The 15,213-nt window shown below is 43.6% G+C and overlaps 1 protein-coding gene across 1 annotated transcript in view; it reads left to right on the top strand.

Annotated features, from left to right (window-relative positions):
- The window catches only part of LCMT1 (leucine carboxyl methyltransferase 1), an 18,664-nt gene extending 3,679 nt beyond the window's left edge, over positions 1–14,985 (top strand). The window contains exons 5-9 of the mRNA XM_032430691.1: positions 5,277–5,432; positions 8,188–8,289; positions 9,475–9,566; positions 12,908–13,005; positions 14,695–14,985. Of these exons, the coding sequence (XP_032286582.1) occupies positions 5,277–5,432; positions 8,188–8,289; positions 9,475–9,566; positions 12,908–13,005; positions 14,695–14,717 (471 nt within the window). The 3' untranslated portion in view covers positions 14,718–14,985. The remainder of the gene's footprint in view (positions 1–5,276; positions 5,433–8,187; positions 8,290–9,474; positions 9,567–12,907; positions 13,006–14,694) is intronic.
- Positions 14,986–15,213: the final 228 nt, after the last annotated feature.

Here is a 15,213-nt window from a genome sequence, read left to right as displayed (position 1 = left end):
TCGAGTTGAGGGTCCATTTCTGGGCTCTCTCTTCTGTTCCATTGATCTGTGTGTCTGTTTTGTGCCAGTACCATACTGTCTTGATGATGACGGCTTTGTAATAGAGCTTGAAGTCTGGCATTGTGATGCCACCAGCTTTGGTTTTCTTTTTCAACATTCCTCTGGCTATTTGGGGTCTTTTCTGGTTCCATACAAATTTTAGGAATATTTGTTCCAGCTCTATGAAAAAAGTGGATGGTATTTTGATAGGGATTGCAGCAAATGTGTAGATTGCTCTAGGTAGCATAGACATTTTCACAATATTTGCTCCTCCAGTCCATTAGCATGGAACGTTTTTCCATTTCTTTGTGTCTTCCTCAACCTTCGTAAGTGTTCTGTAGTTTTTGGAGTAGATCCTTTATCTCTTTGGTTAGGTTTATTCGTAGGTATCTTATGGTTTTGGGTGCAATTGTAAATGGGATTGACTCCTTAATTTCTCTTTCTTCTGTCTCATTGTTAGTGTATAGAAATGCAACTGATTTCTGTGCATTGACTTTATATCCTGCCACTTTGCTGAATTCCTGTATGAGTTCTAGCAATTTTGGGTGGAGTCTTTTAGGCTTTCCACAATTTGTTATCTGCAAAGAGTGAGAGTTTGACTTCTTTGCCGATTCGGATGCCTTTTATTTATTTATTTATTTATTAAGATTTTATTTATTTATTTGACAGAGAGATCACAAGTAGGCAGAGTGGCAGGCAGAGGGAGAAGCAGGCTCCCAACTGAGCAGAGAGTCTCATGTGGGACTTGATCCCAGGACCCTGGGATCATCTCCTGAGCTAAAGGCAGATGCTTAACCAACTGAGCCACCCAGGCACCCCTACCTTTTATTTCTTTTGGTTGTCTGATTGCTAAGGCTAGGACTTCTAGTACTATGTTGAACAGCAGTGGTGAGAGTGGACTTCCCTGCCGTGTTCCTGACCTTAGGGGAAAAGCTCTATTTTTCCCCACTGAGAATGATACTCACTGTGGGCTTTTCCTATATGGTTTTTATGATTTTGAGGTATGTTCCCTCTATTCCTGCACTGTGAAGAGTTTTAATTAAGAGAGGATGCTGTATTTTGTCAAATGCTTTTTCTGCATCTGTTGAGAGGATCATATGGTTCTTGACTTTCCTTCATTTATGTAGTATAACACATCAATTGATTTGTGGATGTTGAATCAACCTTGCAGCCCAGGAATAAATTCCACTTGGTTGTGAATAATCCTTTTAATGTACTGTTGGATCTTATTGGCTAATATTTTGGTGAGAATTTTTGCATCCACGTTCATAGGGATATTGGTCTGTAATTCTTTTTGGTAGGGTCTTTGTGTAGTTTTGGAATCAAGGTAATGCTGGCCTCATAGAAAGAGTTTGGAAGTTTTCCTTCCATTTCTAGTTTTTGAAACAGTTTCAGAAGAATAGGTATTAATTCTTCTTTAAATGTTTGGTAGAATTCCCCTGGGAAGCCATCTGGCCCTGGGCTCTTGTTTGTTGGGAGATTTTTGATTACTGCTTCAATTTCCTTGCTGGTAATGGGTCTGTTCAGGTTTTCTATTTCTTCCTGTTTCAGTTTTGGTAGTGTATACGTCTCTAGGAATGCATCCATTTCTTCCAGATTGCCTAATTTGTTGGCATATAGTTGCTCCTAATATGTTCTTATAATTGTTTGTATTTCTTTGGTGTTGGTTGTGATCTCTCCTCTTTCATTCATGATTTTACTTATTTGGGTCCTTTCTCTTTTCTTTTTGGTAAGTCTGGCCAGGGGGTTATCAATCTTATTAATTCTTTCAAAGAACCAGTTCCTAATTTCGTTGATCTGTTCTACTGTTCTTTTGGTTTCTATTTCATTGATTTCTGCTCTAATCTTCATTATGGGCTCTATTTGCTGTTCTTTTTCCAGCTCCTTTAGGTGTAAGGTTAGGTTGTGTATTTGAGACCTTTCTTATTTCTTGAGAAAGGCTTGTATTGCTATATACTTCCCTCACTTTGCTGCATCCCAAAGATTCTGAACAGTTGTGTTTTCATTTTCATTTCCTTCCAAGAATTATTTTAATTCTTCTTTAATTTTCTGGTTGACCCATTCATTCTTTAGTAGGATGCTCTTTAGTCTCCATGTATTTGAGTTCTTTCCAAATTTCCTCGAGTTCCAGTTTCAAAGCATTGTGGTCTGAAAATATGCAGGAAATGATCCCAGTCTTTTGGTACCAGTTGAGACCTGATTTGTGACCCAGTATGTGATCTCTTCTGGAGAATGTTCCATATGCACTTGAGGAGAATGTGTATTCTGTTGCTCTGAATATATCTATGAGGTCCATCTGGTCCAGTGTGTCATTCAAAGCCCTTGTTTCCTTGTTGATCTTCTGCTTAGATGATCTGTCCATTGCAGTGAGTGGGGTGTTAAAGTTCCCTACAATTATTGTATTGTTATCACTGTGTTTCTTTAATTTTGTTATTAATTGGTTTATATAATTGGCTGCTCCCATGTTAGGGGCATAAATATTTACAATTGTTAGATCTTTTTATTGGATAGACCCTTTAATTATGATATAGTCTCCTTTCTCATCTATTGTTACAGTCTTTGGTTTGAAATCTAATTGGTCTGATAAAGGGATTGCTATCCCAGCTTTCTCTTGATGTCCATTAGCATGATAAATGGTTTTCCACCCCCTCACTTTCAATCCAGAGGTGTCTCTGGGTCTAAAATGAGTCTCTTGCAGACAGCATATTGATGGGTCTTTCTTTTTTATCCAATCCGATACCCTGTGTCTTTTGATTGGGGCATTTAGCCCATTTTCATTCAGAGTAACTATTGAAAGATATGAATTTAGTGCCATTGTATTATCTGTAAAGTCACTGTTTCTGTAAAATGTCTTTGTTCCTTTCTGGTCTGTGTTACTTTTGGGCCCTCTCTTCACTTAAAGGATCCCTTTTAATATTTCTTGCAGGGCTGGTTTAGTGATCACAAATTCTTTAAATTTCTGTTTGTCCTGGAAGCTTTTTATCTCTCCTTCTATTTTTTTTTTTTAATTTTATTTATTTATTTGAGTGAGAGAGAATGAGAGAAAGCACAAGAAGGAAGAGGGTCAGAGGGAGAAGCAGACTCCCTGCTGAGCAGGGAACCCGATGTGGGACTTGATCCCAGGACTCCAGGATCATGACCTGAGCCGAAGGCAGTCGCTTAACCAACTGAGCCACCCAGGCGCCCCTCTCCTTCTATTTTGAATGACATCCTAGCTGGATAAAGTATTCTTGGCTATATATTTTTCTCATTGAGCACCCTGAATATATCATGTCAGTCCTTTCTGGACTGCCAGGTCTCTGTGGATAGGTCTGCTGCCAGTCTAATGTTTTTACCCTTGTAGGTTATGGACCTCTTGTCCTGAGCTGCTGTCAGGATTTTCTCTTTGTCTCTGAGATTTGCAAGCTTCACTATTATATGTTGGGCTGTTGACCTATTTTTACTGATTTTGAGCGGGGGTTCTCTGTGCCTTCTGGACTTGGATGCCTGTTTCCTTCCCTAGATTAGGGAAGTTCTCTGCTATAATTTGCTCCAGTATACCTTCTGCCCCCCGCTCTTTCCTCTTCTTCTGAGATCCCAATTATTCTAATATTGTTTCACTTTACGGTATCACTTATCTCTCGAATTCTCCTCTCGTGATCCAGTAGTTGTTTATCTCTTTTTCTCAGCTTCTTTATGCTCCATCATTTTGTCTTCTATATCACAGGCTAAGTAATCTGCTCAGGTTTGCTCTCTGTGGCTTTTGTTCCCTGAAGGCTTTCTGTACAGCTTTAGAGGATGAGAATGAAAATGGCGGCCTCCCAATCTCCGGCCCTGGAGCCCAAAGCTCGGGGCCACACTCCTCAGTGAGCCCTCAGAGAAAAGCAGTCAATCACTCCTGTCTCCCTCGTCTCCAACCACACTCCGTGCTCATCCAGCCTGTGACCGAGCATTTCTGTCTCAGGCACATGACCCCATTTCAAGTCTCCAAACCCTGCAAGCTCCTGCGGTGTGCACCTGTGCCGTTCCTCCCAGGGGAGGAAGAGGGGTTTGTGGTGGTTCTGCCACTTGCTGGGTCCCTAGTCCGAGAGCAGTCACCTGACCGTGCCTTGGTTCACAGTTTATGGCAGCCCCGAGCTGAGAGCCCACTCCTCGGCTTGCTGATTACAGCCGTCTTCCCCGCTCCGATGCCTGGGAGCTCTGCCACACTCCGGCACCTCCTGAGGTCACACTGTCCCACCTAGGATTCTGCCCCGCTTCACCACCTGAGCACCTTTCAGGCAGGGGCATCACTCACAGGGGCAGACTTCTAGAAGTTCTGATTTTGTGCTCCGCCGCTCTATCACTTTCCAGTGCCAGCTGATGGAGGCTCCCTCTCCCCATGGTTTATCTTCCCATATACCGCCTTGGATTCACTTCTGCACACCTCCTACCTTGCAGAAAATGGTTGCTTTTCTATTTGTAGAGTTTCATCTATTCTTTTCTTAGATCTCCGGTTGAGTTTGCAGGTGTTCAGAATGATTTGATAGCTATCCAGCTGAATTCCTAGGATCAGATGAAACTAAGGTCTCCTACCCCTCCACCATCTTGGACTATCTGGAGGGGGGGGCGGGGGCAGGGGTGGGGGGGGAGAATTTGTAGCCGTGTTTACACACTACCACACGCCTTTAACACTGTTTCACAAGCCAGACAAATCGTTGCTCATTGCTAGGGACGCCTGGGTGGCTCAGTTGGTTAAGCGACTGCCTTCGGCTCAGGTCATGATCCTGGAGTCCCGGGATCGAGTCCCGCATCGCGCTCCCTGCTTGGCAGGGAGTCTGCTTCTCCCTCTGACCCTCCTCCCTCTCATGCTCTCTGTCTCTCATTCTCTCTCTCTCAAATAAATAAAAATCTAAAAAAAAAAAAAAAAATCGTTGCTCATTGCTAACCTTTTTACAGTCTAAAACTTTGGGTCATGATGGTATTCTACATCTATTACTACATTGATTGTTGATGTGCTTGTTCAGTGCGTCTTGTTTTCCTGGGCTGTGAAAAACAGGGTTTTCCTGCCCCGCCAGTACTGCCCCATGTGTGCCATGAGAGAGCGCATGTGCAGGGGGGGAGCATAGGGAGAAGGAGGGGGGAAATCCCCAGCACACTCCCTACTGAGTGGGGAGCCTGATGCAGGGCTTGATCTCACTACCCCGAGATCATGACCTGAGCCGGGTTCTTACCCGACTGAGCCACCCAGGCGTCCCTAGAGAGTCCCAGTTTGATGAATACATATGTATGTGCCTTTTTTTCTTCTCTTAAGATTGCCAACACTCCTGATAACTGAATGTGTGCTGGTTTACATGACTCCAGAGCAGTCGGCCAACCTTCTCAAGTGGGCAGCCAGCAGTTTTGACACTGCCATGTTCATAAACTACGAACAGGTAAATGGGAGCACGAGACATTTGCATTCTGCATATATGTCCGTGGTGGCTTAATACTCTCCGAGCAACCTCAGTACGTATTCCCACTTATTCTTTTCCTTCTGCCTCTGGCCATTCACATACCTCCTTTTTCATTGATTCTAGCAATCCCCAACATCCCTCATTTCTTGATTTCCTATAAACTTACAGCCAGAGTTTTTGGAACTTCTATTTGGCCTCTTTAAAAGTTTTTTGAGTTCTTCTTTTATCGTTGTATTTACTGTAGAGTCATAGACCTTGGTAGAGGGAATTTGGGCTGTCCTGTGGGTATAGGGGGTAGCAAACTCAGAATCCTTCAGAGGCAGGCCGGTGATGCAAATGGATGAAGTTGGCTAGTATAGGGCAGGCGGGAGTGGTGGGGACTATGGGGAACCAGAGCATCCAGGTCCCATCTCACGGGAGGGGCCCCTGCTCAGTGCCAGCCAGTTGTTACCATGTAGGTGTCTGAGCCTAGAGTTGAGAACTCCCAGTTTTTCAGGAGAAGTTACAATGCAGGATTTTAAGATAAAATTTCCTGATTTCTAAGATAACTGAGTTTGGACCACTGGCTGCCTGTTTTTCTCTTCTGATCTAGTGGAAAGGGTTATGCTTTAGAGGTTTGGAATTACTCAGCTTGGGTCTGAATCCTGGTCCTGGCTTTTATCCGTGGCTGTGTGACCTTAGGAAGAATTGCATGGTGATTGGGAGTCTACCTCTCTGGAGGTAGACTGCTTAGCTGTGTGACCTGGACAAGTTTCATAACCTCTCTGTGCTGGTCTCCTTATCCAAAAAATGAGAATAATAACAGTCCCAACTTCATAGAGTTGTAGTGAGAAGTAAGTGAGTTAATTTGTACACGAGCATTTACAGCATTGCCTGGCTGTTAGGCAGGCATGAGCTGTTCTTTGGATCTCTCTGAGCCCCAGGTCCTTGTTTTTAAAGGGATAACTTCTCTGGATTATTATGGGAACTTGTGAGATGATGTGTAGCAGTGTGCATGTGACAAGTACTAAATACACGGTAGCTATTTTTATTGCTTTTATTTTGCTTTTATTGATTTTACTTTATTTTTTTTATCTCATTTTATTTTTAAATTTTATTACAGACAAGAACAGTAAAGACCTTACCCACTGCAACATACTTACAGACAGATCTAAGGCTAGACCTGGTTGACCTTTTTGCCACCCCGTGCCCCAGGCCAGATTCTTGTATAGGTGGTTCTTGGTTGAGTTTTCTTCCTTCCCTCTCCTTAATTGGGGGCACTCCTCAGACTCAGTCTGCAGTCCTGGTGAATGGGTGTAACAGTAGCCAGGTTTCACTCCGTTGTCCACAGCCGTCCCTAAACTGGCTCAATTCCCACCTCCCATCCTCACTTGGTGAATAATAAACATTTAACTTAATTTTCTAACAAAGACAAAATTATCAGCATCCTCACGTGTGTTAATTACTCCCATGCCTTCCATGGTTTTCTGATCAGTAGTTTAAAATGACAAAAACTGCATAAATATAAATGATGAACGTGTCAATACTGATGTAAGAAGGATAGCAACTTTGTAGAATTTGCTGACTAGCAGGCACATCCCATAAGTTTTACATGTGTTAACTTACTTGATTATCACAATAGCCCCGCAGGTTTTGTGAGTAAGGGGACCGAAGCACAGAGGGATTAGGCAGCTTGCCCACAGCCACCCAGCCTCACAGCTAGAGAGAGTCAGGCCAGGATCCACCCAGGCAATGAAACAACAGAGCGTGTATTCACAGACACCCCTCGATCCTGAAGGAATAGGGGGCAGTGTGACCTTGGTACCCCACAAGCCTCACACATCCACCAAAAGAGAGTAATACTGGGTCTTGTCTGGCGACGTCGTCACGGGAACTCTGGGCATCATTTTATATACTACAGCGATGAAGTTTTGATACCTTGCGCGTGACAGGATAATAGCATATACGCTAGGATAATGTACACTGTGTTCTCTCTTGTGGCATTTGTGTGTATATACACATTAATGGTTTTTTAAACTGGTTTAAAATGGTTCTTTATGCAAAAAGTAACAGCACATGCAAAATTTTTTAAAAATCAAATAGTACAAAAGGATAGGCAGGGAAAGGCAAGTCTCTCTCCTACCCTGGACTTTAGCCCTCTAACGTGGGAAGCGACATGGCCAGATTCCAGAATTATTCTGGGCATATATAAATGTAGACAGAGTTGTGGTTTTTTTTTTTCTTAAAGGCAGATAGGAGCATATTCTACACATTCCTCTATACCTTACCTTTCAAAAGTTTATTACCTAAGAAATCATTCCGTATCTGTGTCTTTGTCTGTATCTACATGTATATCCTCTTCTTTTCCTGTTTTCATGGCAGTGCAATGTTCCATTAAATGACCATGCCAGAATTCCTTTGACCGCAGATGATGGGCATTTAACTTCTTCCCAGATCCTTCCTGTTATATGTAACGTTGCCGTAAACATTCTCGCACCGCTGTGTGCGCACACAAGTAGACCTGCAGAACAGCGTGCTAGCGGGCCGAGCACAGCCCATCCAGCCGCCCTTCTCTGGGGGCTGTCGCAGTGTACGCCCTTGTCAGCCCTGCGTACTGTGCCTGCACCCGACTCCGTGACCTGCCCTGGGTATCAGCCTTGACTGGTTAGAAATAGAGTGGTAGTGTCTTATTTTGCACATTCGAGAAACAGAGAAACCCTTGTGGCCGTGCCCAGCCTCCTCTTTCCCTTCCCAGGTGAACATGGATGACCGGTTTGGACAGATCATGATCGAGAACCTGCGGAGGCGACAGTGTGACCTGGCGGGAGTGGAGACCTGCAAGTCGTTAGAGTCACAGGTCAGAGAGTGAGGACTCTGGTGCCCTGAGCCCCCAAGGGAAGGGCACCTTCCCTTCATACATCTGAGAAGCTGGGGCTCCACGGGGGCCGCTAATTCATCAGGCTAGGGAAGTTCAAGCCCTTGGTGTGGAAAATACACATGGACGTTTCCTATACACTAGGATTTAAAACTTTGATCATGCAGATTTTCAAACAACATGAAAGTAGAGGGAATAGTAAAAGGAACAGCGCGTGCCCATCAGCCCATTTCAGTAATTCACATTTTGTCCATATTGTTTTATTTATCCCCAGTTTTTGTTGGTGTTGTCACTGGAATATTTTAAGGCAAATCCCAGACAGTATATCATTCTGCCCATAAATGCTTCAGTGTGAATTTCCTACCAGTAAGGACTTTCTTCCCCCTGGGATCATGGTAATACCATGGCCACACCTCACAAATCAATCAGAACTCCTTCATAGCACACACGACGCAGTGTGTGTTCCGATCTCCCGAGTTGTTTAAAAAAAAAAAAATTCTATAGTTGGTGTGTTTGAAATAGGATCCAGACATGGTCCAGTCTTTGTACTTGACATGCCCCTTAAGTTTTAAGATCAAGTGAAGTTTCTTAGAATCTTATAGACCTTGTTTTGAAGACTTTATTTATTTATTTGAGAGCGAGACAAAGACAGCATGCGCGGGAGGAGCAGGGGGCGGGAGGCGGGAAGAGAGAATCTCAAGCAGACTCCACATTGAGTATGGAGCCCAACTTGGGGCTTGATCCCAGAACCCTGAGATCACAACCTGAGCTGAAACCAAGGGTCAGATGCTTAACCAAGTGCGCCACCCAGGCTCCCCACTGGAATCTAATAGATTTTTCTAAATATCTTCTTTTTTTTCTGCCTCCATTAAATAGATTAGATTTTACATATCTTCGTCACATTACCACTCGAATGCTTTCAAAAACTGTTGCTCCTAGAGAAGTTTCTTTATTTCTCTTTAATATATACTTTAGTGACTCCTCTCCCATTATAGCAATGCATGTTTGGTGTAGAAAATTGGAAAATAAGAAGAAGGAAGATAGGGGCCAGGATAGGCTTCCGAAAGAGGAGTCGTCTAAGAGAAATTTTCATGTGCTTAAAGAGTGTCTTGGATTTGTATGCCAGTGACTTGTACCTTCTCCGTTTCTCTCCACCATACATTCTAGAAAGAACGGCTCCTGTCGAATGGGTGGGAAACGGCATCAGCAGTCGACATGATGGAACTGTACAGCAGATTGCCTCAAGCTGAAGTGAGCAGGTGCGGGATCGCCAGTAGTTAGCCTCACGGTGAACAATGATGAGTTAAAGACGTAACTGTCTTTAATGTAAAAACAACAACAACAACAGACCCTCAAACCCTAACTAGACTTATTTTGAAACAGGTTAATCTGCTAATACAGACTGACCACTAATAGCACCTTGAGAGTAACTCATTAGCCACTCACTGAGATAGGGTTTATGCCAACACAGATTATTTTAGTCAAAACAAGCAATCGCACCTGTAACACTCCCAGAGCACCCTCTGCAAGTGGAAATTTTGCACAATCCCTGTGTTTTGGAGGAGGAGGAGAATGATGTTGTCCAAGGGCTTCAGGGAAAAGTCTGCTCGCAGATTTTTAAACGGACTTCTCCCCTCCTTATAAAATAGATTGTTTGAAAACAGTTTTCAAGCTACGTATGATGTGCCTGAAATAGAAAGTAGTTTCGCACTCTGTAGCTGCACCTTCAGAAATTGCTGTTGTTAATAAGTTGAGGTGCGTTTTTCTGTGTGTATATAAAGGTGAATATTTATTGATATATAGGTTTCTGGTTTTTGAATCAGTAGATTGATATTACATGCATTGGTCTATAAATCACTGTCCTCTTTTAGAAACTTAACAATTGATTGCATTTCTCTTCACATACCAAAATATACCCAAATATAGAAGGTTCCCATGTCCTGTTCAATGATGCATAGTATTTATATTGTTATGTGGATGGATTAATTGGTGAAAATAATTTTATAGTAATTAAAAAGTAGCGTATAGAGCTGGGCATTTAGTTGTGCCTTATTGTGTATTTTGTTGTGCTTTAATTTCCCTGTTATAAACAACACCACATTTATCTCTGGGCAGTGTTCGTGCCAGCTTTAATTCAGTTCTTGTTTTATCGTTACTTTATACTCCCTGGTTTGTGTTTCCTCTTGCCTCTGGGGACCTACAGGTATAGGTCTCTTCCAAGATAATCAGAAGAATTTTAGGCCTTGCTTCTCCACAGAAGTTGCTATTAATTTTTTAGAAGTATGACTATTTTTTCCAAATGTTTACATCAAGGCCTTGACGGTTTGTGAAAGAGATGTCTCCATGTGATCGGGTCCATGTTTTCTGTAGTCTTCTAGAATTTTCCTTTCCCACAGGCTGGTTTTCTTTTGCTACATGTCTAGGTGCTGTTTTGAATAGCCCTGGTCAGGCATCTAAAGTAGAAATGCTCTAGCAGCTCTTCTGGATGCCCAGGGGGGAGTCCGTAACTGGTGGCAGCTGTCACAGGAGCAACTTTTTTCTAGGCCGTCATTTGTCTTGTGTTGCCATGGCCTAGTGTAGTCAGCGCCGGGTATCCCTGACAGAGGAGGGGAATGAGGTGGGATGGCTTTGGTCTGTCTGCTCAAGGCTGCGCGAATAGCCCTCCCAGGTGTGGGAATGCCTGGTAGTTTGTGTCTGCATTTGCCCCAGGGCTTCTGCTGGATACTACGTATAAAAAAGAAGTCTAAGGCGAGCCTGTTTATTTAACAAATACGAGTGCCAACTGTGCACCATGTACTTTCCTAAGCACAAGGCATACAACAGAGATCAAAATGGTCCAAAAGATACGCCTGCCTTGGAGTTTCATGTTCTAGGGAACAGCTTCACAATCTAGTGTCTCCTAAGAGCTGAACTTGGTGCTAAACATCCTGGAGCCTTCATTATGGTGCTGGTGTTTTGTAGAAGCAAATCTGCCTCGTGTGTCTTCTGGTAAGATGAGTTGGGAGACAAGTCAAGTACCTTATGCATAGTCACTCTCAGTTCAGATGTGACCCTTAGGCCTGCCTACCAAGACAGGAACAAAAACACAAATACAGAAACGTGTGTAGCAAATGCACATATGTACGCCCCTCCCTCCACCCCCAGCCTGGACTAATGGCAATACCTGAATGTTAGCAATGACTATTATGAATAGTGGACATATGGATCATTTTAAATTTGCTTCTTAATACTTTTTGGAAATGCCTGAAATTTCCCCCAGTGTGCCCATATTTTAACAGAAAAAAGTTTTTAAGCTATTTTATATGTTTTGCATATTTCTTTGTGTGTGCGTATGTTTTAAAGCTTACATTTTAAATGCTTTTTTGAAAAGAAATCATACGCACATGATAAAAGAAAACGGACAGAATAAAGTAATGTAGAGTAAAAACAAAAACCAACCCTTCAATCCTGTTCCCCTCACTACCAGTCTACTACATTCCTTCAAGAGACAAGCACCATTACCAGTTTCTTCTGTATTTTCCAGAGGAGAGCTATGCATATACAAACGTGTATATCCCCCACTTTTTCTTTCATAGATAATAGTATGCCCTGCACATTATTTACTACACAACTTAGTTTTTGAACTCTGTGGTAAGCATTAGAGGCTGTTCTGTGTCAAGGCATATAGACCTATTCCATTCTCTCAGATGGGTGCGTATTATCCTATTGTATGAATGTGCTTTAATTTATTTAACCCAGCTCTTCTGGTTTAAGGTTCTATGCTATGATGCTGCAGTGAATATTCTGGAACATACCTCTTTGTACTCATAGGGTAAAATCTTTTTTAAAAAATTTTTTAATATATTTATTTGAGAGAGAAAAAGAGCAAGAGAGAGACCATGAGCTAGGGGAGGGGCAAAGAAAGAGGGAGAAGCAGACTCCCCACTGAGCAGAGAGCCTGACGTGGGACTCGATCCCAGGACCCTGAGATCATGACCTGAGCTGAAGGCAGACGCTTAACCGACTGAGCCACCCAGGCACCCCTCATAGGGTAAAATCTTAAAGGCAGAATTGCTGAGTAAAAGGATGTGCATTTTCAACATTGATAGAGGAGATCAAGTTGCGCGCAGAGAGGTTGTACCATTTTGAAATCCGACTAGTAATGCAGGAGAGCACCTTTCCCCCATGTCCTTGCTAAAGTGCATATCAGCCTTTTTTTGATCTTTGTCAATCTGATAGTTGAAAAAGTATCTCGTATTTTAATGAGATTGAGAGCGTCTTATTTTTCTTTTTTGGTGAATATGTCTTTTACCTGTCTTTTAAATGAGTTTTAAAAGTTTTTCTCATGAAATACAACAACTCTTTACAGAGCAGGGAATCTACCCTTTGTCATTTGTGTTGTAAATTTTTTTCTAGTTTGTCATTTGTCTTTTGACTTTATTTATGGTATTATTTTTATAATAAAGATAAAATGGAACCCCACCATACATACTATATTGCACCCTCTTCTTCTTTCCTCTTAGTATAATATGAACATCTTTCCATATTCATAAACTTTGGGTCATCATCTTCATTTTTAATTGTAGAGCTTGTTATTGTCCTACTTTTGTTCTCCCCACAGAATAGAGTCACTTGAATTCCTGGATGAAATGGAGCTTCTCGAACAGCTCATGCAGCATTACTGCCTTTGTTGGGCAACCAAAGGAGGACATGCACTAGGTACGTGATTTTACTTTTGTTGATTTGCCCTAGAAGTGGGGATCTGTTTGTCTCCAAACTCCATAAGGCATGCCTGGAAAGAACTAGAGTATCGGACGCATGTGTCCAAGAGCAATAGGCAGAAAATGAGCTGTTGTATCCTCTGGTTTTGTAGCACAGATACCAGGTGAATTGTTCAGGTAAATCACGTGTACCAGCACTAAGAAACCAACAGCCCTTTAGAGGTCTCCTCGGGCGTTTCCTCTGTTGGAGGGGAAGAGACCTTGAGAGTTTAGAGCAGTAATCTTAATAAAAGTAACCGATGTTTGTCTTTTGAATCACCTTATAACCAGGTTTCCTAGAGGTCAGGCACACAAATCATTCTGTGTGTCTCCAGCAAACCCATGCAGCTGTGGGTCACATTTCTCCCCTTACCTTCTGTGATTAAGGTGGAGTCCCCTCGCCTGGCAGAGGAGGGCTGTGGCGGGAGCGTGGATCCTTGTTCAGTGTTACTCGCTTCCTCGGTCTTGACCCAGTTCCTCCTTTACAGCTGCCCCACGTGGGTCTTGCTTCCTCAGGGGTCCTCCCTTGGGCATCTCTCTGGCCCCGTGGAGACTATTTGAGATCCCAGTGTGGCCTTAACTGGAGTAGCCGCCGTTCAGGTGTCCCGTGGACGGCGTCCTGCAGACTCGTCCAATGACATACAGCCTTAGGCAGGGAGCCCAGACAAAACACAGAACATGACACAGCAAGGGCGGCCTCCCACTCGAACATTCCATGCTGACGTGAGACTGTTAATCATCCCCCTGGGGCTTAGCCATCCAGTAGTTTATAAATTTACCCAACAGTTCAGCCCACAAAATCCTTTTAAATTTGTCTTTTTATTTAAGAGAATTTATTAGTGGGGTTTTATACTGTTATCCACACACCCCCCCAATTTTAAAAACAACGTCATCCTTAATAGAGACTTTGGAAGCTTCTAAAAAGTCCAGTGAAGAAGAGAAAAATCAGCTGCGTGCCCATCACTCAGAGATAAGGTCTGGTAGCTTTTTCTTTCCACTCTTTTTCTAGCTATGTTTTGTTTTTAGCAGAATTGAATTTCTGCGCTTATGTACTTGGAGTCCTGATCTTTTCCACTTAAGTATCCTAACAGCCATTTCCCCTCGCTGTGAGAAACGCTCAGTGAGCATAGTTTTCACAGCATTATAAAACTTCTGTCATGACACTATGTCCAGATTGACTCAACTTTGCCACACTTTTGGAAATGTAGCTCTTTTGTAATCCTATTAAGCTGGTTCTAGTTTTTATAAAGTAACAACACCGGGAACATTTTTCTGTTGGGGGCTGCTGTGTGATGTCAGTACTGTACGTGTGAGGTGAAGATCGCCCATCTCTGCATTTGCTCGGGGCTCATTGCTGAGTGGGTGGACTTCTGGAGTTAGCCGCAGAGCCCATAAGCTGTGACAGTGCTTTCTGAATCCCTTCAAAACCCCCATAAACACAGCCTCGTCCAACCCCTTGCTTCCTTGTGGATGATCTCCTCTTGCCACGCAGGAGAGCAGAGCTGCGTGAGGAGGTGTGTGGCCTGTGTTCCCGAGCCGGTGGCCGTGGGCCTGGGGTTCGGTAGGGCCTTGTTCTCCCACCTTAGTCTGCTTGCTCTGCTCTATGGTGTGAGTCTCTTAACAGCGTCTGTGTGTTTCCTTCCCTCAGGTTTGAAGGAAATCACTTACTAATCTGTTGGAGGCCTGTGCTGAGCCAGGAGCTGAAGCCACTGACCTTCCCAGAGTTGCTGGGCCACGTTTCCTGGGTGGTGGCCAGACCTGGCCCGCCAGCCTCATCCCACACCCTGAGAAGCCTCAGCGCCTAGGGCTGTCACATCACCTTCTGTGCCCGTTGACTTCTCGTTGAAATAAACCTGTTGTTGCCAATCGCCCGCGCGTTGGTCCTCCGCCGTTCCTCACTCCCCTGGGTGGGCTCTCGTTTACCTCCATGTCAGCTGAAACCAAAGATCCTGAATCTTCCTCCAGCCTTGGCTTGCTCCCTCTGAGTCAGCCTCAGCTCGGGCCCCAGCATCCACGTGGGGGTTTACCTTGACCTGGGCCTTCACCTCCACCCGAGGCCAGAGCTCTTCTCGGCTCCTGGCTCTGCCCTGGCCGGGATCTGCCTGCTTAAGTCCTTCTTGTTTATTGCAACCGACTGGATGATGGCCCCTAAAATGTCCCCTCCTGT

The sequence above is a fragment of the Phoca vitulina genome, unplaced genomic scaffold (assembly GCF_004348235.1).
Source record: "Phoca vitulina isolate PV1807 unplaced genomic scaffold, GSC_HSeal_1.0 scaffold45, whole genome shotgun sequence".
Lineage (NCBI taxonomy): Eukaryota > Metazoa > Chordata > Mammalia > Carnivora > Phocidae > Phoca > Phoca vitulina.
Note: the sequence above shows the minus strand (reverse complement) of the source record. Positions and strands in the feature narration are given on the sequence as shown.